The 24899-nt window shown below is 61.9% G+C and overlaps 1 protein-coding gene across 12 annotated transcripts in view; it reads left to right on the top strand.

The window, feature by feature from the left end:
* The window catches only part of NSD2 (nuclear receptor binding SET domain protein 2), a 49398-nt gene that overhangs the window by 17158 nt on the left and 7341 nt on the right, over positions 1-24899 (top strand). For 9 of the 12 annotated variants that reach the window (XR_013813381.1, XM_079768003.1, XM_079767999.1 and 6 more), the window contains 12 exons: positions 30-192; positions 3138-3304; positions 3769-4251; positions 7539-7683; positions 9276-9394; positions 10842-10923; positions 12338-12462; positions 21646-21777; positions 22258-22381; positions 23152-23352; positions 24218-24397; positions 24634-24790. Coding sequence is in view for 11 of the 12 variants with exons in the window: in XM_079768003.1 (XP_079624129.1) it covers positions 30-192; positions 3138-3304; positions 3769-4251; positions 7539-7683; positions 9276-9394; positions 10842-10923; positions 12338-12462; positions 21646-21777; positions 22258-22381; positions 23152-23352; positions 24218-24397; positions 24634-24790 (2078 nt within the window). In the remaining variant the exon portion in view is untranslated. The other 3 variants (XM_079767995.1, XM_079767996.1, XM_079767997.1) reach the window with 3 other exon arrangements.

Genomic DNA, 24899 nt, shown 5'->3' with positions numbered 1-24899 from the left:
GAGGGTAGATGTCTTTTGTTCATTTTCAGGTTCCAGCTAAGAAAGAGCCCTGCCCCAGCACGGGCAGAGACAGGGACCACCTGCTGAGATACGGCGTGGGCGACTTGGTGTGGGCCAAGGTGTCGGGCTACCCCTGGTGGCCCTGCATGGTGTCCGCCGACCCGCTCCTGCACAGCTACACCAAGCTCAAAGGTGCGCCTTCGCGTCTTCCCCTCTCCTGCCGGGATCTTTCTCCCTCTTCCATGACGAGCCCTCCTGTGGTTCTTGCTGTGTGCACAGTGCACGGTATCAGGCGCATTCCTGCTGTGCTGCTGGCACCACTGTCCCCAGGAAATACTCCTGCCCCGCCCCTCCTGCCCCGCCCTCCTCCTGCCCCGCCCCCCTCCTGCCCCGCCCCGGGCACCAGCCTCTGCTCTGCTTCCTATGGCTTTTGTTTCTTGTTTTTAGTAATTTATTTTATTCTGGAATCACAGACTTATTTTTTAAATCCTCACCCGAGGATATTTTCCCGTTGGTTTTAGAGAGAGTGGAAGAGAGAGGAAAGACAGAGAGAAACATCCATGTGAGAGAAACACATTGATTGGTTGCCCCCTGCACAAGCCCTGACCAGGGCCCAGGCTGGCGAGGAGCCTGCAACTGAGGTATGAGCCTTTGACCGGAATCGAACCCAGGACCCTTCAGTCTGCAGGCCAACGCTCTCTCCACTGAGCCAAACCAGCCAGGGCTGCTTCCTATGGTTTTGATTTGCATTTTCCTAGTGGTCAGTGGTGTTGAACGTTTTTTCACGTGCTTATTGACCACGGGTGCATTTTCTTTGAGGATCAGTCAGTGGAAATCCAGCGTTTCTGTGCTGTAGAGCACAGACCTTGTCCCGGCCGCGGCCTCCCGGGCGGGCATCTGCTGGACCGCACTTTTGCTTGGAAAGAGCAGAGCAGCGTGTGCTTTAGGCTGGACACTGCGGCCAGTGGGCCCTGCTGCATCCGGGGGTCACGTCCCCCTGCCACCGCCGTGTCCTCATCGTCTTCTCTTTAGAAAACGCGTCTGGAATCAAGTAATTTTCCGTTGTGGAGGTTTTTATCACCACTTTCTATTTTATGGAATGAGACCTTCATAGTCGTATTCCTGAATTCAACATTTTAAGGAAATATGACCGGTAGTCTGGCCTGCAGCTTTGGGTTATTGGATACTCGTGCTGACTTTTTGTCTGTGCCGTTTCATCAGCTACTAAGAGACGTGTGTTGCACGCTCACTGGGGTGTGCTTTTTTCTACGTGCAGTTTTGTCAGTTTCTGCTTTACCTGCACTGGGCTGGCGCCCTCGGAGCCTGGCCTGCTCACCCAGGTGTGGCTGCTCACCCGTGTTCTCCACGGGAGTCTGGCTGCACGTCCTGGGCGCCGTCCTTGCTTCTGTAGGCGCCTGGCTGTCTACGTCCGGTGGCTTCCTTTCCTCCCCGCCCTTCAGCTCCGCGGCAGCTCGGGCCCCTTGTGCACACGAGAATGGCTGCTGTCCGCTCAGGGCTCCCGGCTCTGGAGAAAGACGGCTCAGGCTAGCCCAGAGGGCCAGGGGCCGTGATGAAGGAAGGCTCCCGTGCCAGGAGGTACCGGGCCAGGTTCTCTTAGGAGGTGTGTGGGTTGGGGAGTCAGTGACAGGTGGTCACCAACAGCCACGATGGGTGAGTTTCAGAAATTGGCACAGAAAGGAGGATGACTCCTAAGCAGTGGTAGGACAGCTGGTGAATCATATGGTGAAACAAAACAATGACCTGACCTTTCACCTTGGACTAAAATAGGTTTCATGTGGACTAAAGAGACTGTGTAAATAGGAGATAATTGGGTTACATTGTTACCAAATTTCTAGGCAGACGTGAACTTAAAAAATGTTACATTTATTTTACAAACTTAAGATCCCATACAGAACTCTCTTTGCTTTTTCTATCTAATGTAAGGAGCATATTCTGTGTCCGGAACTGTTTGTTAAAAAATGATGTAAGTTCATATTATTTCCTCATACACATTGTAACAGATTTTCTTCATTATGCCAGTGCTCTGACATGCACCTATATTCATTTTCATGACCAAGGAAAGTTCTTCCAAAATATTGAAGGGTAATGGAAGAGCCCTGGCCAGGTGGCTCGGTTGGTTGGAGCGTTGTCCGTACACCAAAAGGTTGTGGGTTCAATCCCTGGTCAGGGTGCGTAGAGGAGGCAACTGATTGATGTTTCTCACATCAATCTTTCTCTCTCAAATCAATAAAAACATATCCTCGGTGAGTATTTAAAAAAAAAAAAATGGGCCCAAGCTGGTTTGGCTCAGTGGATAGAGCATCGGCCCAAGGACTGAAGCGTCCTGGGCACCTCGGTTCCAGGCTCAATCCCTGGCCCTGATAGGGTGCATGTGGGAGGCAGCCATCGATGTGTCTCTCTCATCACAAAACAAAACAAAACACCGAGTGTGATGGAAGAAGACACACGGCACCTGGCATGTTTTTGAGTCTTACTGATTTAACATAAAAAAGCGCACATGGCCTGGCTGCTATGGCCAGGGCTTGAGGGTCCATTTATGAACCAGGAGTCCACAGTTCAGTTCCCAGCCAGGGCACATGCCTGGCATCCCCTCTCTCGGGTTTTGGGACCAGGTGCCTCTTCCTCACCCAGGTCCCTCTGGCTGCGCTGTAGGGTGTGGCTCATTCCTGTCTGGGGAGAGCCACCCCTGGGGATGTTGTGAGGTCTCTGTGGCCTCCTGGCTGCCCTTTCCCCACTCTGAGCTCTGGACTGAGTGGCCGTCAAGGCTGCCAGCTGGTAGGAGGTGGTGGGGCTGGGCCTTGCACCCAGGCCGACCGACACCAGCCGCTCCCCTTCCCTGCTGTCTGGTCCCCTGTCAAAGGGCCCTTTGGGGATGTGCTCTCTTGTTTTGTTCGTTTGGTATCTTTTAAAGTGGATCTGGGAAGGGAGGAGGTGAAGGTCATGTAGTCAGCCCTCTTACCAGGCCACTGTGACCCTCCCCGGGGTCCCTCCCTGACCAAGTGGGGGTGTGAGGGGTCCTGCAGGCAACCCCAGCTCTGGGTCAGTGCCAGGAACAGGCTGGTTTCCTAATGTCCCACTGTCGGCCCTCGGGCCCTAACCTTTCATTTAAAACCCAGGTCAGAGAAAGAGCGCGCGCCAGTATCACGTCCAGTTCTTCGGCGACACCCCCGAGAGAGCGTGGATATTCGAGAAGAGCCTGGCAGCGTTCGAAGGGGAAGAGCAGTTTGAGAAGCTGTGCCAGGAGAGTGCCAGGCAGGCGCCCACGAAGGCGGAGAGAATCAAGGTGACGACGTGCCCAGGGCCGTGCAGACCCAGGGCTGGGTCGCCGTGCGTAGTCTGGGTCTGGTGTTGAACTTGCAGTTGCTTGAAAGAGTGTGATGGCTCCTGTGTCCGTCACTGTTCACTGTTGCCCGAGGATGCTCTGTTCCAAACATCACACGATCCTTCTTACTCATTTGAGGACTCCCAGGGGTCATTTCTCTTGTAACTTGTGTTTTTCTTTATGGGTATGTAATATTACATATAATAAGTGCATGTGTGTGTGTTTACACTAGTAAAATGTGATTAAAACTTATTTCTAGTGTGAAGAAGCAGTTGTTACATGGGGCTGACCTCTAAACCTTTCAAGTTAATTGGTTTTTATAATTTTCATTTCTAAATTTATCTGAAATTGTGAAGTACCCTTTAACGGGGGCTGTTTTTATGTCTTTATAGTGAAACTTAGAGTGCCTTGTGTTTTATTTTCAGCTGCTGAAGCCCATTTCAGGGAAGTTGAGGGCCCAGTGGGAGACGGGCCTCCTGCAAGCAGCCGCCGCAGCCGCCATGCCGGTCGAGGAGCGGAGAGCCAAGTTCACCTTCCTGTATGTGGGCGGCCAGCTGCACCTGAACCCGCACGCGGCCCGGGAGGCAGGCCTGGCTGTGGAGGTGCCCGGGGCTGCGCTGGGGCCCGCAGGAGTCCCCGGAGGAGCCGCTGGGGACCCCGGGTCCTGGAGAGAAGAGGGCGGCCCTGTCAAGAGAAGGCGGAGAGCCAGGCTGGGTCGTGCTGCCGAGAGCCAGGACGGTGGCCCTGGGGCAGGGATGACGACTCCTCCAAAGGTGGCTGAGGCCAGCTCCCAGAGAGGCCTGGGGTCTCCGCCCAGGAGGAGGAAGGCCGCGGCCTCCATGCCGCGCGGCAGGAAGGGCGACGCTGCGTCCCAGTTCCTGGTCTTCTGCCAGAGGCACCGGGACGAGGTGGGTGCCATGTCGGTGTGGTTCTCACGGGGCGTGTGCGTGTGGGGGAGCACCTGTTCTCAGCGTTTCCAGGGGCCCCCAGCCCTGTGCAGGTTCAGACCTGACAGGAACCCCGTGATATGAACATGTCCTCCTGTGGGCAGATGCGGGGCAGCGGGCTGTGGCTCTCGTGGGCTGCCCTGTGCTAGAACTTGGCCTAGCGCTCAGCTTGGCGCTGGGGCGCGTCTCCCCTAGGGGCTGTGCTGCGCTGGTGGGGTCCGCATCACAGACCCCGTGTACTCCCGAGCTCCGCGTCTGCTGAGCTCCTGTTTCCGTGAGAGAATCAAACCTGCCACCTCTGGTGTGTGGGACGCACCCACCGCCAGAGCCACTGCCGGGCTCAGGGCTCGTGGTGTCCCTGGAGCCCAGCTGTGGGCGGGGCAGGTGCAGGGCTGGGTCGCAGGGACCGCGGGGACGGCTCCTCACGGAGAGCCTGGCGGGGCGCACAGCCTGGGCGGGGCAGGTGCCCGAGCCACAGGGTCGCGGTAGGAGCGCTCGCTCAGTTCTGGGACTTTGAGGGTCCTTTCACCTCCTGGTCCTGATGCTCTCAGGCCTGAGAGGTGGGCTGTGCCCTCTGCCTGTTTCATGTCTTCATTTGTGCGCGTTCCCTCTGGTCACGTAACAACTCACCTCTACACTCAGAGGCTTAAAGCTACCGCACGCGTGTCTTACGGTGTCACGGGTCAGGAATTTGGGGGCACCTCTCGGGGTTCTGCCTCAGGGCTTCCTGTGAGGTCACAGTCAGGGTGTGGCCGGGGCTGTGTCCCCTCAGGCCTGGCCAGGTGGAGGGCCTTCCAAGGTGCTGCCCACACGGCCTGCGGGAGGCCTGTGCCCTGCGGCCGGCGACCTAGTCCTGCTCCTCCGGCTGCTCCGTGGGAGCACAGCAGGGGTCTGAGGTGGCGCCTCTGCCATGTCCTTGCTGGTCATGGTGTCCTCAGCCGTGGGGGTGCGAGTGCCGGGCGTGGGGGTGCTCCGTGTGCCTGAGGTACTTTACTAAGACGGAGAAGCAGCCACTACGAGGCCGCCCCGTGGCAGGTGCATGGCGGTGCTCGTTCTCAGCGCCCTGGAGGTCGGCGTGAGCCCTCCATCCTGCAGCCACAGCCGCAGCCCAGGGACCTGCATGAGGTCGCGCCTTCGCCAGACATGGCACAGGCAGGGAGTAGAGCTGGGATCCGACCCTCACCATGCGTGTGCGTGCGCGTGTGCGTGTGCGTGGGCCTGGGCGGAAAGGTCACTGTGGCACCGCCCTGCTGCGGAATGTAGACTCCAGTGAGAGGCGTGGCTTCCTCGGCCAGGTGATGAGGAGGCGAGTGCTCTGTCCCCCGAGGACACGGAGGAGTGAGACTGGACAGGTGCGCCCCAGGGGGCCTGTGGGGGGTAGTGCTGCCCGAGTGCACGCAGCAGAGTGGAGGAGAATGTTCCAGGGGGCGTGGGGCTGAGGAGTGAGGTCCAGCTGTGTCCGCTGCCTGCTGGGACCATTGTCATGTAGCGAGTGCGGATGGCTGGGAGGGACGGCTGGGGGAGGCAGGTGTGGCCAGGTGACAGGGCCCGTGGGCGGCGTAGCTGAGGCAGGATCTTTCCCTGGTGTGTCCCAGCTGGTGGACAGGGTGAGCCAGGAGACTGGTTGCTGAACCCCTGGCAGAGGCAGGGGGTGGACACGAGGGTGCTCACGTGGAGCTGGCCCGCCTGGCCCGACTCGGGAGCAGGGCAGCGGCCGGGGTTGGGGAGTCTTGTCTGGCTAAGCAGCTGGGAACCCTGCTACATGTCATTTCATTCAAGGGCGTTGTCGTCTGGCGTGGTGACCATTTTAGGCTGCAGGTCCATGGGTGAGCGCACCACACGTGAGGACTCTGGTGGAGTGCCCAGGGCCGGTGCCCAGGACTCTTGCTGGTGAAGGGCTGAGACCCTGGAGGCTGAAGGGTTGAGGGCGGCTGAGCTCACCCCTCACGCAAGGTGGGCGGCAGGCAGGGCACAGCGCTGCTGGGAACACGGTGAGGTGATGATGTTGAGAGGCATGGTGCCCTCTGAGGGACATGCGGGCACCATGGAGGCTGGAGGTGGGTGCACTCCCCGTGGCAGAAGGCGGCCAGGAAGGACACACAGGGTGGGGACACGCTGTCTGAGGTTTGCATTTGGGGGCAGAGTTCCCAATGTTGGCTGGCAGGTGTTAGGTGTGGGTGGCGCTAGTGAGCAGCCGGCATTAACGGTGGTGCCTGACCACTGCCAGGCGAAGCGTGACCCCCTGTCACGGGAGCGGGGACACCCCCTCCACTTGCCCCGTCCACAGAACTGCCCCTGGAGCAGCCCCTTCCAGCCAGGCCGGCTCCTTGGCGCTGCCCGCGCTCTGCACTGGTTGAAAGGGCCTTGGGCAGCGCGGCTCTGAGGCGGCCGCCAGCTGTGCTGCAGCGTGAGGACACCCCAGGAAGCGGGGGACCCGGCCCTCCAATTCCCTGCAGTGTTTCTGTGTAGGAAGCACTTTGGTTTCCGGACCATCTAAGAGAGGGAAACGCATTCTTAGTTCACAGGCACAGCTGTCGGCAGGTTTGGCCTGAGGGTCAGAGTTGGTTGACTCCGCTCCCCTGCTGTCGCCGGCGCTAACTCAGTGCCCACGAGAAACCCGTGGGGGAACCTTCTGCCAGCTGGTGCAGGCCCGGACTGCACTGGTCTAGATTGTGAGACTCCGGTTCTCAGGGGCAGCCAGGCCAAGCCCCCAGGGGTGGGGGACGGGGGAGAGCGGGAGGGCGCCGGGAGTCCCTGGAACCAGGGCCTGGCTGGCAGGCCTGTGGGCTGAGAGGCTGCGTCTCGGTGCAGCCCGAGGGGTGGGGTGCCGGCCGGGCGGGGACATCGGTGCCGCCTGCGCTGAGGCGCTCCTCCGCACCCACCCTCACGCTGTCTGTCCAGAGCGGGTCCCTGAAGGTGCCGTGGGTGCTCCAGCCAACAGGACGCCGGGCCCAGACCTCACTCACTCCCTGCTCCAGGGCTGCGTTTCCGTAACTGACCTTTCAGCGCACCTAGGACATGGCAGCTTCCTAATGACTTAACGGTTCTGGGAAAGCACGTCTTCTCTTCCCGTGCGCCGCCCTGTGTGCGGCACAGTTGAGCCTCTGCTCCAGCCTTGTCTTCGGGCGTGAGTGCCAGCGAGTGCCCGCCTCGCGGAGCAGGCTCGGAGCTCCCACCGGGGACCCAGAGCCAAGCCCAGTGAGTGCGGGGTGCACGGCCTCCTCCCCACACCCTCCCTCTGCTCACAGGTGATGGCTGAGCACCCAGACGCCTCCAGGGAGGAGATCGAGGAGCTGCTGGGGTCGCAGTGGAGCATGCTGAGCGAGAAGCAGAAAGCCCGCTACAACACCAAGTTTGCCGTCCGGGCAGCGTCCCCCTCCGAGGACGACTCTGGTAAACGCTTAGATGTGGGGTGTGCAGTGTGGCCAGTCTGGGGACTGAGGGCGGCCCCCGCTCCCAGCTCTGACCCGCGGTGCTGTGCTGGCCTGGCCACCAGAGTGCGTGGTCACGGTGAGGCACCTCTGCCGTCTGGTGGCCTCCCTCCGTGTCCTGAGAGCTGTTCGAGCGGCCCAGCCGGCCTGCGGACCCTCGTGCTTCTGCCCGAGTGGACGGGGCTTCCTTGGCCTGCTTTGCTGGGAGCTCACCGGCAGGACGGTGACGTGGGCTGACCTTGCCTGGGGTGTCCTGGTTCTTCCTCGGCCTCCGGTTAGAACATAGACAACTAACTGCTCCTTCGCTTTAGGCAGCGGAAGAGGAGAGAGAGAGGTGCCCACGTTGGCTGCCAAGGTTAGGTGTCTGTAGCCTCGTGAACACCTGCTGACGGGCAGCTCAGATGGAGCTGTTCTCACCGGAGGGCTGAGCAGACACCCTGCCCACTGCTCCGCAGGCCTCTTCCGGGGGTGGCCGTGAGCAGCCCTTGGGGCTGTGGCCAGGGAAGTGACTTGGCTCATCTCGGCCCTGGGCACTGCTGGACACCACAGACTGACCAGTGTGCTCTGTGCCACCTGGGAGTCAGGTTCCAGGGTGACACTGCCCTCCCACGGGACGGTAGACGAGTCCAGGCATAAACCCTGAGTGGCCATGCACATGGGAAGGCCGGGTTTACGGTCCCCCCGGAGCTAGTGGTCCCCCCGGAGCCTGCCTCTCGTCCTCTTCTGGGCCCGAGGTCTGGGTGGGAGGGAGCCCTGGGAGCCCCCGTGGGCCTCGGCATGGAGCGTAGACAGCCCTGAACTTGCAGGTGCAAACGGAGTTGCTTCTTTAAGGAAATGTATAAAATGCAGCAAGTTGTAGGGTTTTTAAAGTTCAACTTAAATTCTACTAGTCTGAACATTAGTAAGTAAAGGATTAAAGTAACACTGGGTTATATTTAAATTTTTTATTTTTATTTACTTTTACTTTATTGATTAAGGTATTTCATATGTGTCCTTATCCTCCCATTGCCCCCCACCCCCCCCCCACTCATGTCTGCGTCCAGTGGTTAGGCTTATGTGCATGCATACTTACATTTAAATTAAATGCTATACTATGTCAAAATGTAATGGTAGCAAATGCCAACCTAATAATTCTAGATTAGATGAGGGTTTTTCAGAACTCGATGTACCGGAAACACAGTCCCTTGCAGGTTAAAACGCCGAGGTTGGATCTGGAACATTTGGCCCTGGGGCCAGGACGGCAGGGAACCGCCCCAGCTGGGCTTGCACCCACGTGCCGGTGGTGCTCAGTGCAGCTGTGCAGCGGTTTTTTGTTTCATTGTAGCTTCCTAATACTTTATTGATTTCAGAGAGGGACGGAGAGGGAGAGAGAGTCATGGATTGGCCATCTTGTGCACGCCCCCTACTGGGGCTCAAGCCCGCAACCCAGGCATGTGCCCTGACTGGGAATTGAACTATGTATGACCTCCTGGTTCATAGGTCAGTGCTCAGTGACTCAGCCACGCCGGCCGGCTGTGCAGCATTTTTCATGTACGTCCCCATCCCCATTCCTAGGTAACTTACCTGGGAAAAGAAGAACCCACCCGAAGAGGACTCAGGACCCTGCAGGAGACGCTGAGTTGGAGGAGACGCCCAGGAAAAGACTCCGGGCGGACAAGCAGGGTCTCCGGAAGGTAATGTCCAGGTCTGCCTGGCCCTGGGCCCCGTGCTGTGGGACCCCCGCCTCCTGGCATCTTGTCCTCCCCTCCCGTGGGCTGCTCTGGGCAGTCGACAAGCTTCTCTCGCGGCACCGTGGCGAGGCTGCTGCCGAGAGCAGCTCTGACCTGCCAGGGGCTTGAGCACAGCCCTGCTCTCAGCTCTCACAGAAAAGCATGCCGACCCTTTGAGCAGCACCTGGTGACAGAGCCACGGGTACATGTAAAATGGCCCGTCTCGGGGGCTTGCTGACGGTGAGTCACTGCTCGGCCTCCGGGAGACCGTGGGCTGCTTCCTGGGCAGGTGTGACAGCCGTACTGGCCCTGAGTGGCTTTTGTGAGCTCATGGAGTGTGTCAGGAGCCCGTGGTGTCTGTGGGAACCCCATGGTGCTGTGCCGCCTGGGTGCAGAGGCCAAGGCCCGCACCTCACGTTCCCGCAGTCCAGCTGTGGGGGGCATCAGGGAGTCGCTGTTTCCTCTGCTCTCTGTCCACAAACAATGAGATGTCACACGTGTTGCTAACGTGTGCACAGTTGGCACCGCTGCACGTCTTATTTCTGTAAAGCCATCTTGGCAGCTCTGGGGGCAGCCGGCCCTGCCCTGCTCCGGGCCCCCAGGCAGTTCCGGGCACTGTCCGGTGCGTGAATGACGCCTGCAGCGAGACGCAGAAGCGCTGCTCAGTCCCTGGGCACTGCCAGCAGCCTGCCTGACACGGTGCTGTGAAGTGTTTGTATAAAGGACCTGCCAGAAAAACGGCCCTGACGTTAAAATCTCAAAATTCGCATTGAGTGGCTGGGTGGACACGTCTTACGGACGTGCAGCTCAGGAAGCCGCACGTGACAGGCAGGGTGGTGTCTGCCTGGCTTGGCTTTCAGATCGTGTCACTCGCCAGCCGCCAGCTGCCGTCACCCCAGGTGCGGGCACCGCCTGGTCCACAGCCCTGGGCGGGTCTGGGGGGGTGGGGGGTGCGTGCTGCAGTGCAGGGTGGCCAGGAGGCCTTGGCCATCGTGCCCCGTGGCGTTGTTTTCAGTGACATGACTCCGTCCTGAGGGCTGGACAGACGCTCACGGTGCCTGCTTTTCCCGCCACGTGCTCGGCTGTGAAATGTGTTGTGTGCGTGGGAGGTTCGTGTGGAGCTGGTCTGCGAGTGTGACGTCCTCAGGGGAGCGAGCTTGTGGGTGTTGGCACCGACTCAGCCTGGAGGGGGCCCTGTCCCCTCCCCACGCCCTGGCACCCAGGGGAAGCTCCCTGGTTAGTCAGGCGTGCGAGGCCCCGTGTGTGCAGATATGGGGCTGGGCTGCTGGTGACCTGCCAGACGCTTCCCAGGAAGAAGTTTCAGTCACCATTTTCAGCAACCTCCGTGAGTTCATGTTAGGAGATACTTTCCTTTTTCTTTATTCCTTTTTTTTTTTTTTTTTAATAACAGAGAGGGACCATTGCAGACAGAACATCCCGAACAGGCTCCTGCAAGGCCGCTGAGGCCGTGTCCTCCCTGAAGAGCCAGGCAGGTAATGTGGCCACGCGGCCGGTGGGCTCCGCAGGTGCCTGGGAGATGGGGGCGGGGGGTGGAGACAGGCCGACCTCTGTCCTGGTGGGTGGGCGGGAGGCTGGGCTGGGGCGGGACCAGCGCCTTCAGGGGTCAGAGCCACAGCCAGGCTGGACAGGTGCCAGGAGGCTCTGTGCACTTGAAGAGCAAACCCTCTTATGGTCAGTGTCTTAGCGACGCAGCTCGGTTTTGTTGCAGCCACGCCTGTGACCCCTGCGAGGTTGTGTTCTCAGAACAAAACCGCTGGAGAAGGGGCTCCGCCCGGCCGGCGGGGCTGTCAGCTCCCGACTCCAGCGTGTGCTCCGGCATCGGTGATGCCTCAAAACGAGCTTAGAACGTTGGTGAAAAGTCACTGTCAGGACAGCGACAGGGAGACGCATTCGTCACCTTCTGATGGGTTTTCTGGGTGGGTCTGTCTGGTGTTTAATTAAAGAAATTTTTTATTGATTGATTGATGGAGAAGGAGAGAGATCGATTTGTTGTTCCACCTGTTTGTGCGTTCATTGGTTGATTCTTGTCTGTGCCCTGACTGGGGATGGAGTCTGCAACCAACCGAGCTAGGCGGCCAGGGCTTGTCTGTTGGTTTGTTTGTTTTTTTATTTGGATATTTTTTCCATTAATTTTTTTAGAGAGAGTGGCAGGAAGGGGGAGAGACAAGAGAGAGACATTGATGTGAGAGAGACACATCGATTGGTTGCCTCTGGCACACGCCCTGACCTGGGACTGGGGATGGAGCCTGCAACCCAGGTACGTGCCCTTGACCAGAACTGAACCTAAGACCCTTCATTCTGCAGGCCGACGCGCTAACCTCTAAGCCAAACCGGCCAGGGCTTGTTTGGTCATTTGTTAAAGGAAGCTTCCAGCGCCAACGCTTAGTAGGAAGGAACGGAGATTGAGGAGAAGTCGTAGTGCAGGTTGCAGACGGCGCTGGCGCCCTCGCTCGCTGAGGTGCTGACCTGGCTTTAAGTCAGCCCGTCAGCCCCCGAGAAGACTTGCGTGAGCAGGGGGGCACGAGTGGGGTTTGGTGATGGAGAGAGATGGCTCACGTAAGTGGGTAGTGGGGTTGTGGTTGCGTTTGACCTTCGTTTCAGAGAGATGGACTGCCCTGCTGTGGGTGTGGTGGTGTGGGCTTTGCCCAGAATGCCTGGCAGGGCTGTGGGGCCAGGCTGCATGGAGCCAGGGCCCCGGGACGGCTCGGGGCAGGCAGGGGACAGTGCCGTTCACGGCGCGCGTGTCTGCCTTCCTTTACCTGCGATGCTCCCACAGTAGCAACGCAGGCCCTGGTGCGACAGCCATCTCAGTCTCAGGCATGCCCTCAGCAGCAACGGGATGGGGTCAGCTCTCGGCTTTGCTTAAGGGCTCCAATTGCTTTGCAGCAACGAAGCACCTGTCTGACGCGTGCAAACCGCTGAAGAAGCGGAGCCGGACACCTGCAGCCGCGTCCTCGGCGCTCGCCTTTAGCAAGAGCTCGTCTCCCTCTGCCTCCTTAACCGAGAACGAGGTAAAACACACTCCCACGACGGCCATTTCCTGAGCCCGCAGGCTCGGCGGCGTCCGGTGGGGCCTCCACGCTGTGGGCGAGGCGGAGGCGCTCTGGACGTGTACGAGCCGCCGAGTGGGAAGAAGTCGCTCTTGGCCTGTTTGAGCGCGCGGCGTCTGTATGAACGCATGTGGTCATGCTGTAGGGCCGATGCATTTAACTCCCGAAATCTGTGCTTGGTGGGAAAGGAGGCTGCTTTGTCCTGCCGTGACGTCCGCTGAGCGACGCGGTCGCTGGGCACTCGTCCCGACAAGGCTGGGACGCCTCTCCGACTCCCGTGTCTTCTGGACCACGGCTCGTGGAGGGACTGGCCTTGTGTCTGCTCTGGTCCTGTCGGTGTGGCACATTCGTCAGTAGTTGAGCATCGAGGTGGAGTGGCGCCTCTCTTCTGGGCTTGCAGGGTGTATGAGGCGTGACCTTCGCTGTCGTGTGACACGTAGACTGCATCACAGACTGGGCTTGCCGGTACGAGGAAAGCAGAAGCCAGCCTCGGATGCAGCGACAACGCGCTCGTCCAGGGGAGGTTGGGACTCAGACGGCCCCGGTGCCCAGGAGCTTAGTTCAGGCTGGACGTCGTCTGTGTTCCCTGTGGCTCCCCTTTCTCACGGCGGACAGGAGCCCGTTCCTAGAGTGCTGGTGCGGAGAGAGCCTTGAGCCTTTCGGCACGGGGCAGTGGGGCCGGGAGTGGACAGACCCTCACCCTGTTGTGTTGGAGGGTGGCACTGTCTGGCATGGTCCCCAGTGGGGCGGGCATTCGGCTCTCCGCCAGCCTCAGGCGAGGGCAGGCCTCCCACGTGTGGGGTGTCTTCCAGTTGCTAAGGCGCAGGGGGCCCGAGCTTGTTGCCTGGTCCTCTGGCTCCCCGGGGGCGGGACCAGGCTTCCTCGCCAGCGCTGTGTGCAGGAAGCTGGGCCTCCTGACACCTGGCGCCCCCAGGAGGCTGTGGAGACGTGCGAAGGCAGGCCCTGTACAAAACGGTTCCCCTCCTGTCCCCGCTCAGACCGTGCCCCGAGTTAGCGGTTCCCCTCCTGTCCCCGTTCAGATGGTGCCCCGAGTTAGCGGTTCCCCTCCTGTCCCCGTTCAGACCGTGCCCCCGAGTTAACGGTTCCCCTCCTGTCCCCGTTCAGATGGTGCCCCGAGTTAGCGGTTCCCCTCCTGTCCCTGTTCAGATGGTGCCCCGAGTTAACGGTTCCCCTCCTGTCCCCGTTCAGATGGTGCCCCGAGTTAACGGTTCCCCTCCTGTCCCCGTTCAGACCGTGCCCCCGAGTTAACGGTTCCCCTCCTGTCCCCGTTCAGACCGTGCCCCCGAGTTAACGGTTCCCCTCCTGTCCCTGTTCAGATGGTGCCCCGAGTTAACGGTTCCCCTCCTGTCCCCGTTCAGATGGTGCCCCGAGTTAACGGTTCCCCTCCTGTCCCCATTCAGACCGTGCCCCGAGTTAACGGTTCCCCTCCTGTCCCTGTTCAGATGGTGCCCCGAGTTAACGGTTCCCCTCCTGTCCCCGTTCAGATGGTGCCCCGAGTTAACGGTTCCCCTCCTGTCCCCGTTCAGACCGTGCCCCCGAGTTAACGGTTCCCCTCCTGTCCCCGTTCAGATGGTGCCCCGAGTTAACGGTTCCCCTCCTGTCCCCGTTCAGATGGTGCCCCGAGTTAACGGTTCCCCTCCTGTCCCCATTCAGACCGTGCCCCGAGTTAACGGTTCCCCTCCTGTCCCCGTTCAGACCGTGCCCCGAGTTAACGGTTCCCCTCCTGTCCCCGTTCAGACGGTGCCCCGAGTTAGCGGTTCCCCTCCTGTCCCCGTTCAGATGGTGCCCCGAGTTAGCGGTTCCCCTCCTGTCCCCGTTCAGACCGTGCCCCGAGTTAGCGGAGGGCCGCAGGGCTAAGGAGGAGCGCAACACAAGGTCCAGGTCGCAGGCTGTGTTGGCCTGCTCTGGGTGCGGGCTGCAGGCATCTTCCCGGCGCCGCGTCCTCGCGCTCCTGTCGGGCACAGGCGAGAGCAGACACGGAGCTGCTTTCCTCGCCTGTGTCCCTCCCTGGGCCTGGCATGGACGAGAGGAGCTGGCGTGGCGGGTGCAGAGGTCTGACGCCCGTTCTCCCAGGCTGAGCTGCAGCCTGTGGCTTAGACGTTCGTAGGAACTGGGGAAGCATGTTCTCATCGTTGGCCTTAGCTGACTGTCAGTTCTTTTACTTCAGAAGCGGATAGACTGTCACAGTGGTCGGCAAACTCATTAGTCAGCAGAGCCAAGTACCAACAGGACAACGAGTGAAATTTCTCTTGAGAGCCACATTTTTTAAACCTAAACTTCTTGTTACGCCACTTCTTCAACATAGACTCACCCAGGCCGTGGTATTTTGTGGCTCGCGAGCCGCAGTTGGCCGACCACTGGACTATCAGATACATTTGTATCACGGGACTCCTGCACCGCCCTGCCTTTGGGAGGGGAGGTACAGAGCTGTGCCTTCTGTTCCTCGTGTAGAACATGTAAACCATAGGCCTTCCATCGGTCACGTGTGTGGCTGACACAGATCTTCCCTCAGAGTTCGTGTCACGGAATGATAGTGCTCCCTGAGCCGCTGCAGGGGGACAGGAAGGCAGGCTGTTAGGTGTCACGTTACTGTGAAGCCCACGCAGTCCGCACCCCCGCATGTGCCACGCTGAATGCCTGCAGCATGTGAGGCAGCGGCGTCCCCACCCCCTGCAGACCGCCGGTCGCCCTGATGGGAGCCCAAACCGGGCCCTGTGCTCGGGCTTCAGGCTGGCCCCTCATTCGGGCCACGGGCCCTTTCCCTCACCTTTGACCCAAGTAAGGACCAAATAGGGTTGGTATTTCAAGACGTCTTAGGTCACGTTACAACTTAAGTCCCTCAGAAAGGGCGTGTGTGGTCCCCCAGGGCTGTTCCCGCACAGCCCCCGGCACCCGCGGGACAGGACGGAGGTGACACTGCATGCCAGCCTGCAGGGTGCGGATGGGAGTCCCGTGTTGTAACTGCGTTTCTTGTTCCCTCAGTAGAGCAAATGCTTACTGTTCTCGCCTTCACTGGTGACAGCTTTGGTGGGAGCCCACACCCGTCAAGTCGGACTGAGTCAGCTGCCTGTGCTGCCGACACGGCGCGGTGTCAGGACGCCGGCGGTGGGCTCTCGTCGCACACCCTGCGGCACTCCGTCACCCTGTGGAAGAGGAGTGGCGTCTGTCTGTATTGGTTTAATAAACACACAGTGAAGAGCACAGGTAGCACATGTTGAGACCCAGGTAAGATCCTGTTCGAGGCACTTAACCAGTCACGTTCATCCCGGAGAGAAACACCACAGCCCAGCGGTCACTGTAGGGTCAGGCTGGAGGCTGCCCTCGGCCAGCTGTCCTGGGCCTGCGACAAGGGCACACACAGGTTCGGTCCTGTCCTGCAGCTCATACTTCCCGGGGTTTACTGACCAACGTCGGCATCGGAGCCTCCGGGAACCGCACAGCACGCTGAGGGGCGCCCTCGCCAGCCGCGTGCAGCCGCTGCCGTGGACTCCGCTGGTTTCCGGCGTGTGAAGCGGAAGGTTTTGGTTCTGTTCTTTTCACTAAACAGCTTTACAGTGACTACACAGTGAGTTCATAGGAAGAAAACACGGTGTGCAGTATCACGAACAGTTCTCCCGGCGCACTGACGTTCCCCGGGCCGCTGGGCGTCGAGCCCCAGGGTCGCATGCCCGCATGGCGAGGACAGGGCCTCCATGTCCTCGCTCACGGTGGCAGCAGCACGCGCTGTTTGCTGTAGACTCCTCCGAAGCCTCTTATGTCTCGTGGCGATTTCTGACTACACGTGTGTCCTGAGCCGTTATTGATTGTCACGCATGCAAAGCCCTTGGGTGCCTGGCTCCTCGCAAGGACGCAGTGGTTCGCTTGTGACAAAGTGGTTATAACAATAAAATGATAAAAATCCCCACCATTCCATCCTTACCCCGAAGTGTGAGTGCTGTGTGGGCATGAGGAGTGTCCTCTTGGCTGCATCCTGCACGGGGCCCGACGGGGCCTAGACCTGGCGAGCTGGGCTCCTGGGGCCACGTCCGAGTCCGGGGCGGTGGCTCTGCTTGGACACGGGCACGGCCTCCCAGTGACCGGAGCTGTGCCTGCTCCGGGCATGAAGAGCCCAGCAGTTACGTGTGCCCCTCAGGAAGCTGGCCACCGAGCTCCAGTGTCAGACACGGGTGGCGTTCAAGTGGCCCTAGTTCGAGGAACAATCACGGAAATAGACACGCCTGAAAGGCTTTCCTTGAATCGTGGCTGGTGAATTCTGACGGGCGAGCCAGCGGCCACCAGGGACCGCGCTTTCTGTGTGTCCGAAGAAGGGACCAGCACTGAGTTAGCCTCAGCCGAGGACGTGGGCGCGGGGGGGCCGGATGGGTGTGCACTGCTGCTGAGCTGGGGTACCCCCGGGACGTGGGAGGCGAGTGGGCAGCATGCTGCCGCGAGGGAGTCGCCTCCCTGGCAGAACTGTCCCCGCCAGCGCTAGGGTGGCCTTGCTGAGGGACATCCGTTAGGCCCGGTGGCCTCCAGAGGGGGCAGTGGGCTCTGCCCTGAGCTTAGGGACAGAGCCGCGTGTCCTCTGCGGATTTGGCCCGGGCTCCCCTCGTGGCTGAGTCACTCCAGCGGCTGAGCTGCTTGTTGTCAAGACACCTGCGCTGTAGCGTCCGCACAGGGTCGTCGTAGCGACGCCTTCCATGTGCCGAGGGGGCGGTACAGGTCGGAGGCCTCAGCCAGGGTCTGAGGCAGCTGCTCTGAGAGCGCAGGCCCCGTCCCTTGGCACAGCGTCCCGCCCCTGCATGTAGCGCCCCGTCCTGGCACGGAGGTAGGCTCTTCAGGAACCGAGTGCAAGTGGCAGTGGTTGGTTGTGGTTCTGCGTCCTGAGGCCTTGCTCCGAGGTGGCAGGTGGTCTGTGCAGTGTGGATGGAGGAGCAGGTGCGCTGGGTGCTCTGTCACATCCGCTCCTCCCACTGAAAAGAGCCCAGGGGGAGAGGATGTTCCCAGAAACAACGCGACAGCCTCCTGCGGCCCAGCTTCCAGGCGCTCGGTTACAGCGGCCATAGCGGGATGGCCCACGTTAAGGCTGAGCGCAGAAAAGAGGGAGGAAGCCCTGCAGGGGCGCGGCAGGACCAGGCGTGATGCATGATGGGTGATGCGCCTCGGCCTCTGGCCCTGGCCTGCTCCCCCAACATTGGTGACCAAAAGCAGCGAGAATGGCCAGGCTTGAGGGCAAAGCAGAGCCAGCAGGTCCTAACGGTGGGCAGCTCACACCTCCTGCGTCTCGTGGAAATGGCCTGAGCAGAGAAGACCAAGTTAGCAGGTAGCTCCAAGCCCAGGTGTGCCCTGTGTGGGAGGCAGGTGATGGAAGCGCCCGAGAGGTGCTGGGCCCAGAGCCTGGGGTGTGCGCTGGGCCCTGTGGCCGGCGGTGACGTGTCTGTCAATCATAGCGTCAGTGTGTGTAAGTGAAGGATGGACCCCACTCACTGGGCCCCGTCAGGTGAAGGTGGGGCCCCGCGTTCCTGGGTGACACCCCTCGATTGCCCGTCTGAAAGGACAGGTGGAAAACGGGAAGGAGGGAGCTCTGGCAAGTTGACGGATTTCTTTCTCACGTGCTTCCTGACTTGACGCTTCTGAAACAGGCGCCCTCATTCTTAAGGTTCCTGGCCAGGTCGGCCTTCCTCAGGGCCTGGGGCAGCCTTTGGCTTGGTGTGAAGTCGGCACTTTGTCTCTGAAAAGCGATGACTGGAAACGTCACTGTCTTTCTAGAGAAGGGTTCACACCGGCCCCAAGCCCGCGGTCGGCGTCTGCGGTGTTTTCAGTGCGCGGAGTCCTCTGTTTCGGGGTTTGGTCAGTGAGGCTGGCTCTGCCGTGTGCACGGTGTTGCTGCTGTAGCTGAATTCCAGCGCCTGCCTCAGGGGGAAGGGGACTGTCCTCGGCGGGTCATCCCCGCTTGTCCCTGGTGCGCAGGGTCCCGGGCATCCCCCTGGCTCAGGCTCAGGCTCAGGCTCAGGCCCAGCGGCCGCGTCTCGGACACGTTCGCGCCTCGGTGGCTCCGTGTCGGGTCCGCTCGCGCAGTGTTTCTCTGGCCCGTGTCTAGTTGTTGGGTGACTGCACGCCGTTTGCCAGCGGGTTTTGAAGTGAGCTGACTACCGAGGCTGAGATGGGGGTGGCCCGGCCCACCGTGGGGCGTGCTCAGCTGCACGTGCTGACGGGCCTGAGGCGGGGCTTTGTTCCTGTTCTCCCGGCGCCCTCCCGGCCCACGCCTGCCGAGGGCACGCGGGCTGTAGGAACACGTGAGAGACTGTGTTGTCTGTGACAAGGGCTGGCCCTGGCTCTGTGGCCGGGCCTCCACGTGGCTCTCGCTGCCACGCCTGGGGCTGGGGCCACACAGCATCTGCCGGGATCCCAAGCACGGGGTGTGCCTCGACCCCGCCCTGGGGCCAGGCAGCCGAGAGGGTTCCAGTCTGCTCGTCTCGGCTGCCGGTAGGAGTTGGCGTGCACCGTGGCACGTGGGTGGCGAAGGGCTTACTTGAAGCTGCGGTGACTCACTGGCATCTCGCTGTGGCCCTGAGCCCAGTCTCTGCCTCGAATGGACCAGACGTGCCGCACACAGGTTCCCGCCACCTGTCGCCCAGCGCTGTGTGACGCCGCGGCCGCCTCTTCAACACGGGACACAGCTCGCAGGCACGCCCTTGGTGCGGTCTGTACTGGTGCTTCAGAAACCATGTGGTGCCAGCCTGGGAAGGCATTGGTTGTCACGGTTACAGCTCGCCCTGCGTGACGCCCTGTGGGGGCTGGGCCCGGCCCGGTGGGGGGACCTGCCTGGTCTGAGTGTCCCCCACACGCTGCACGGCTCCGAGAAGCTGGTTCGCACGCGGTCACCAGGTCACAGCATGTGCGAGGTAGCAGCTGAACCTGTGTGTGTGGAGGCTGCATCCGTGTGCAGGAGCGCGTTTCTCAGGCCCGTAGGCCCGCTGACTGCCCCACGTGAGTGAGGAGCAGAGAGGCTGCCCGGGCGAGTGCTGGTCGGGCCCGGCTGCGTGGAGCCTGCTCCCGGGGAGGCAGGGAAAGCCCACCGGCCGTCTGGTCAGCCACGCCCGTTTCCGTTTCCACGTGCACCCTCTCGGGGGTGGAGTAGACCGGAGGGGGCGCAGGCGGGTGGGACTGTGTGGGACCGTGCAGGTGCTCTCACCGACACGGCCCCTGCCCAGGCTGGAGTGGGGGTGCCGCTGGGCTGGGCTGCGTGCCGGGGGCGGGCCGGCGGGCGGGCGGGCGGGCGGGGCGCACGGACTGAGATGTAGGTCTGTGTTCTGTGTGCCCTCAGAGCCACCCAGGACAGCCCCTGGCTGACGGCTCCTTCCCCGAATGTGTACCCGTGTTCCTCCCTCCACACGCTGTGCTGGGAACTGTCCACCTGGAAACTGCTCCCTTCTCTGTGAACCAGAAATAAACAGCGCTGCTCCTTCCTCTGCCAGGACTGGTCTGTGTCTTGTCTTTCTCTCCTGGTGTTTCCTTCCAGCCACGCTGAGGGGGACGCGGGGGGGCGGGGAGCCCCCGAAGGCCCCTCTGGGCCTGGTGGCTGTCAGGCAGCACCCCCGTGTGGCCCTGCCCCTGCCCCTGCCCCAGCCCTGCGCTCCCCGGTCTCCAGTGCCCGGCCCGTCGGGGACGGATCTGAAGGGCGTGTGGCGTGGAGCTGCGCTCAGAGCATCTCTTCAGGTTGCCTTCTTTCGGGGTGTTGGTGCTAGAGAATGGGGCGCCGTGTCAGGAGGGCTGTGGGCCCCGGCCTCCCTCCAGGCAGCCACGGTGCTCCGGCTTTCCCACGCGAGACGGGGGTTTCGTGTCATTCACCCTGCGCTTCCGTCCTGGGAAACGAGGAAGCCGGTCAGAAGGTCACCGTCTCTTACACCTGAGGTTATGGGGCGTCAGACACGAGAGTGTCGAGGCTGGACAGTGGCCGCACACCTGTCCCCCCGCCCCACACCAGTCTGTTCGGTCCCTCCGAAAGCCGGCCCCTCACGCCAGGTGGTTAAGCCAGCAGACCCCCGAGTGTGGCTTTTCTATTTCTTCTGCTCACCGGACGTCAGTCTAGACACAGGTCGGCGCTGAGGCTGCAGGAGGGGGCTTGTCTGTGGACTGTGCACTCGTCCCTGCGACTTCTTCACTGTGGCCTCTTCCCCGCCCTCGCTCTGTCCTTGGGCGGACGGCAAGCCGGGACACGTCCGTGCCCGTGGCTCCTGAGGGCAGAAGTGCAGTTCATGTGTTGGCTCAGTTGAAAATTCACTTCTCAGCATTTACTGGACGTGAGATGTATTTCTCTGATGTCCAGTTGAGAACTGAATTTAAGAAAGCCTCCAGTTGCTGTATGAGAGAGTTTTATTGGTTTCTATTTAAAGACACAGTCTTGCTGGTCACGGGAGGGGATGCTGAGTCAGAGGTGGGGAGGGAAGCCCCGAGGAGGAGACGGCCCAGTACAGCCGGGCGCCCGCAGCTGCCCCGCCTCCAGGCCCTCACCCAGCCCCACCGCTGACGGGCAGCTCGGCCTCGCCGCCTCCCTGTGCTGGGGAGGCGGGCGGTGGGAGGGAGACACGCAGGGACAGGCGTGACGAGCCTGTCCCCGCTGGTGCGTGTCCCACTTCTGGAACACGGAGCTCGCCTGCCGTGCGAGCGGCTCGGGGTGCAGCGGCCCCCGTTCTGGCGCACGCTGGTTCTTCCAGAAACTCGCTCGGCACCGACGCTCCTCTTAGAACAGCCGGGCGTTACCCGCCGAAAGGGTACGAAAGGCCAGGACCTCGGTCCCAAGCCCGCCTGCGGCCACCGGTGCACGCACATTGCGTCCCCTAGATGTCACTTCATGTCTGAGGCCTGTCGGGGCATGTGCACACGTGTGTGCACGCCCTGCACGTCCACTGGAATGAAGCCCGTTTCTGACTTTCTGTCCAGCTTCTCTCCACGCTGTGTTATCAGAGAACCAGTTGGTGACCACGTCTGCCGAGAAGAGCTGGCCGTGCTGGCGAGTGGAGAGGCCAGTGTGCGTGCGCACCAGGCGTGTACCACGTGTGTGCACGTGGACCGAGCCCCAGCGGGCCTGTCCCTGAAGCTCCCTGCGACTAGTGAACTGTCATCCGCCTCCTCCACCTGCAGGTCTCGGACGGCATGGGCGATGAGCCCTCGGAGTCCCCGGACGAAAGTGCAGACGAAACTCAGACCGAAGTGTCCATTTCCTCAAAAAAGTCGGAGCGCGGCCTGACGGCCAGGAAGGAGCACGTGTGCCAGGTGAGGGCGCTGCCGGCCGGCCGGGGCGGGGTCTGGCTGCGCTCCTCCTCCGCCGCCGCCAGCCACCTGCTGGCCCTGGGCCAGGGTGTGAGCGACGCACACATGGACACGCGTGCTTTGGGGGGTGGGGAACCGTGGGAGGAGGCGAGAGCTGCCGGGATGTCTGACTCCCCTGGCGCACACCGGCAGCGGGTCACCAGGTGCCGTGTGCCCAGCACCCTGAGCGCGTTGGGCACCGAGCGGTCAGCTCGGCCCTCGCATCTGCCTCGGGGCGAGCCTGACGTCTGGAGAGGGCGTGGGCGTGTCCAGCTTCCACCTGCCTCTCCCCTCCGTCTCGGGACGGCCCGCAGGCTTGTGCTCCTGTGGGTCCCAGGGCTTTGCTGGGGTGCTTCTGCCTGGGGCTGGGTGAGGCGGACGGGGCTTGTGCCCCCTCCCGGGAGGAGCTGGGGCTGCAGGGGCTCACCCGCTCTCTGCCCCCAGCTGTGCGAGAAGCCCGGCCGCCTCCTGCTCTGCGAGGGCGCCTGCTGCGGCGCCTTCCACCTCTCCTGCCTCGGGCTGCCCCGGCCGCCGGAAGGGGGGTTCGTCTGCAGCGAGTGTGTCTCAGGCAAGTGCCGCCCCAGCCCCGACCCCGGCAGTGTCCAAGCCGCTGTCCTGCGACGCCCCCAGGCCCCTGCCCTGCACCCGGAGGGCCCGTCGCTCCCCTCGGTGCCTCCCTCGGTGCCCCGTGTGTCTGCTGTCAGGACAGTCCTCAGCACTCGTCCGGGAACTGGCACAGGCAGCCCTGGGCGGGGTGAGCCGGCTCTGTGGAGGTGGCCGTGGAGGTGCCACGGCGGGTGCAAGTGACCTAGCCCGTCAAGGACACGAGGCCACAGGAGCCTGGAGTCCTGCCGGCTGCAGTGCGCTCACTCCGCGGCCCCTGCTCTTGGGCTTCACCAGCACAGCCGGGGCGGGGGGGACGTGGGCAGCACAGTGGTCGCTGTCGCCTCCTGTCCTCGTCGGTCCGACTCCTGGGAACAGGCCCTCGGTGGAGACGCCTGACGCTCCGGGGAGTCCCCCAGGCGTGGCATCCACTGGACGCCCCCCTTTGGGCGCCAGTGCTATGCGTGGCTCTTCCCGTGGCTGCTTAACCCCTCTCCGCGGAGAGGGACGCCTTCCCCGAGAACCCTCACCCTCCCACTTCTCGCTCACCTGAGTGGCGCCCACCTGGCTGCTCCACACCCCTGTCCTGCAGGTGAGGCGGGACTTGCTGAGGCTGGCGTGGCCGGCCCCCGTGGCGGGAAGCAGCCTGGCGGCCCTCCAGCGCTGCCGCTCTCGTGGCTCAGGGACTCCAGCTAATTCCTGTCCTGGTCCCGCCCGCCCCTCTCCCGCCATCAGGGATTCACTCGTGCTTCGTGTGCAAGGAGAGCACGGCGGACACCAGGCGCTGCGCCGTGCCGCAGTGCGGGAAGTTCTACCACGAGGCCTGCGTGCGGAAGTTCCCCCTGACGGTGTTCGAGGGCCGGGGCTTCCGGTGCCCTCTGCACAGCTGCGTGAGCTGCCACGCCTCCCACCCCTCCAGCTCGCGCACCACGAAAGGTGGGCGATGCGTCAGCCCCGCGGGCGCGGGGAGGGCGGGCTGGCGGCGGCGGCGTTACTTGGAGTAACTTTTTCTGTTACCCACAGGCTGGGTAGGGTTTTTCTTAACAAAGGACTTAGCCCAGCCCCTCCCGCTCCCCTCTTCTTGCCCTAACTGTCATCTTACAGATCTCTAACTGGGGGGGGGGGGGGGGGGGGCTTGGGACCATTTGGATAGGTTCTGTTGATTCTCATGGTAACGGTTTTCCGTAAAAGCAGTGGAGTCTGGAGTTAAGGCAAAGCTATGGCTTCATGTTGGGTGTGACTTCGGGGCTGGCACCAGCGTGTCACCCAGGGCGACTTTGCCCCCAGGGACCTGGGCCGTGTCTGGCACTCGGGGACATGCTGGCCTCGGCGGCAGACACAGCAAGGCTGCGGCCAGGAACCGGCCCTCGGAGTGCGGCATCTTAGTTACTTTTTGGCTAATCCTCACCTGAGGGTCATCTTTTCATCGGTTTCTAGACAGCGGGAGGGAGGGAGGAGAGGGGGAAGAGAGAGAGGAGAGATCATCAGTGAGGGACACATCGATTGGTTGCCTTCCACACGTGGGCCGGGAATTGAATCTGCATCCCAGGTACACGCCCTTGGCCGGAATCGAACTTGCGACCCTTCAGTCCCTGGCCGACGCTCTAACCACTGAGCACACCGGCCAGGGCTCAAGTGTAGGGTTGTAAATGCTTGGCCCTTTCCTCAGGCATTTTCTGGAACGTTTTTTCTGCTACATGCTCTCCCCCGCCCGTCCAGTTGTTTCTCGTCAGTCGTGGCGGGTGTTTCCGTGGCTGAGGCGGGTGTTTCAGTGGCTGAGGCAGGCCGTCTCCGCCCCCAGGTAAAATGATGCGGTGCGTGCGCTGCCCCGTCGCCTACCACGGCGGGGACGCCTGCCTGGCGGCCGGCTGCCTGGTGGTCACGTCCCACAGCATCGTCTGCACGGCCCACTTCACCGCCCGGAAGGGGAAGCGGCACCACGCGCACGTCAACGTGAGCTGGTGCTTCGTGTGCTCCAAAGGTGAGGCTGGCGGCGTCCACGCGGGAGGGCGCGCACCCCTGCGGCGTTTCCCGTGGGCTCCGTGTGGCGGGGCTCCGTGACCGCCTGGGGTGGCGTGAGCGTCTCGGTGCAGGTGCTTGCCATGGGGAGAGGCCTCGTGCCCCCGTGCCGGGGTGCAGCCGCCGGTGCTGCGCGCTGTCTGGGACTGGCGTGAGGGGGGCCGCGGCCCGCGCCAGGCTGAGCCGCCCCCTTTGCAGGAGGGAGCCTGCTGTGCTGCGAGTCCTGCCCGGCGGCCTTCCACCCCGACTGCCTCAGCATCGACATGCCCGACGGCAGCTGGTTCTGCAGCGACTGCCGGGCGGGGAAGAGGCTGCACCACCAGGACATCGTGTGGGTCAAACTCGGGAACTACAGGTCGGGACCGGCCCCCCCGCCCTCCCTGTGCTTGCCTTGCAGAGCTGACCGTGTGGAGCGATCGCCACTCTCTCTGAAGAGTGTGAACCCTGTTTTTAATATTTATAAT

Source organism: Cnephaeus nilssonii (genome assembly GCF_951640355.1).
Source record: "Cnephaeus nilssonii genome assembly, chromosome: 1".
Lineage (NCBI taxonomy): Eukaryota > Metazoa > Chordata > Mammalia > Chiroptera > Vespertilionidae > Cnephaeus > Cnephaeus nilssonii.
Note: the sequence above shows the minus strand (reverse complement) of the source record. Positions and strands in the feature narration are given on the sequence as shown.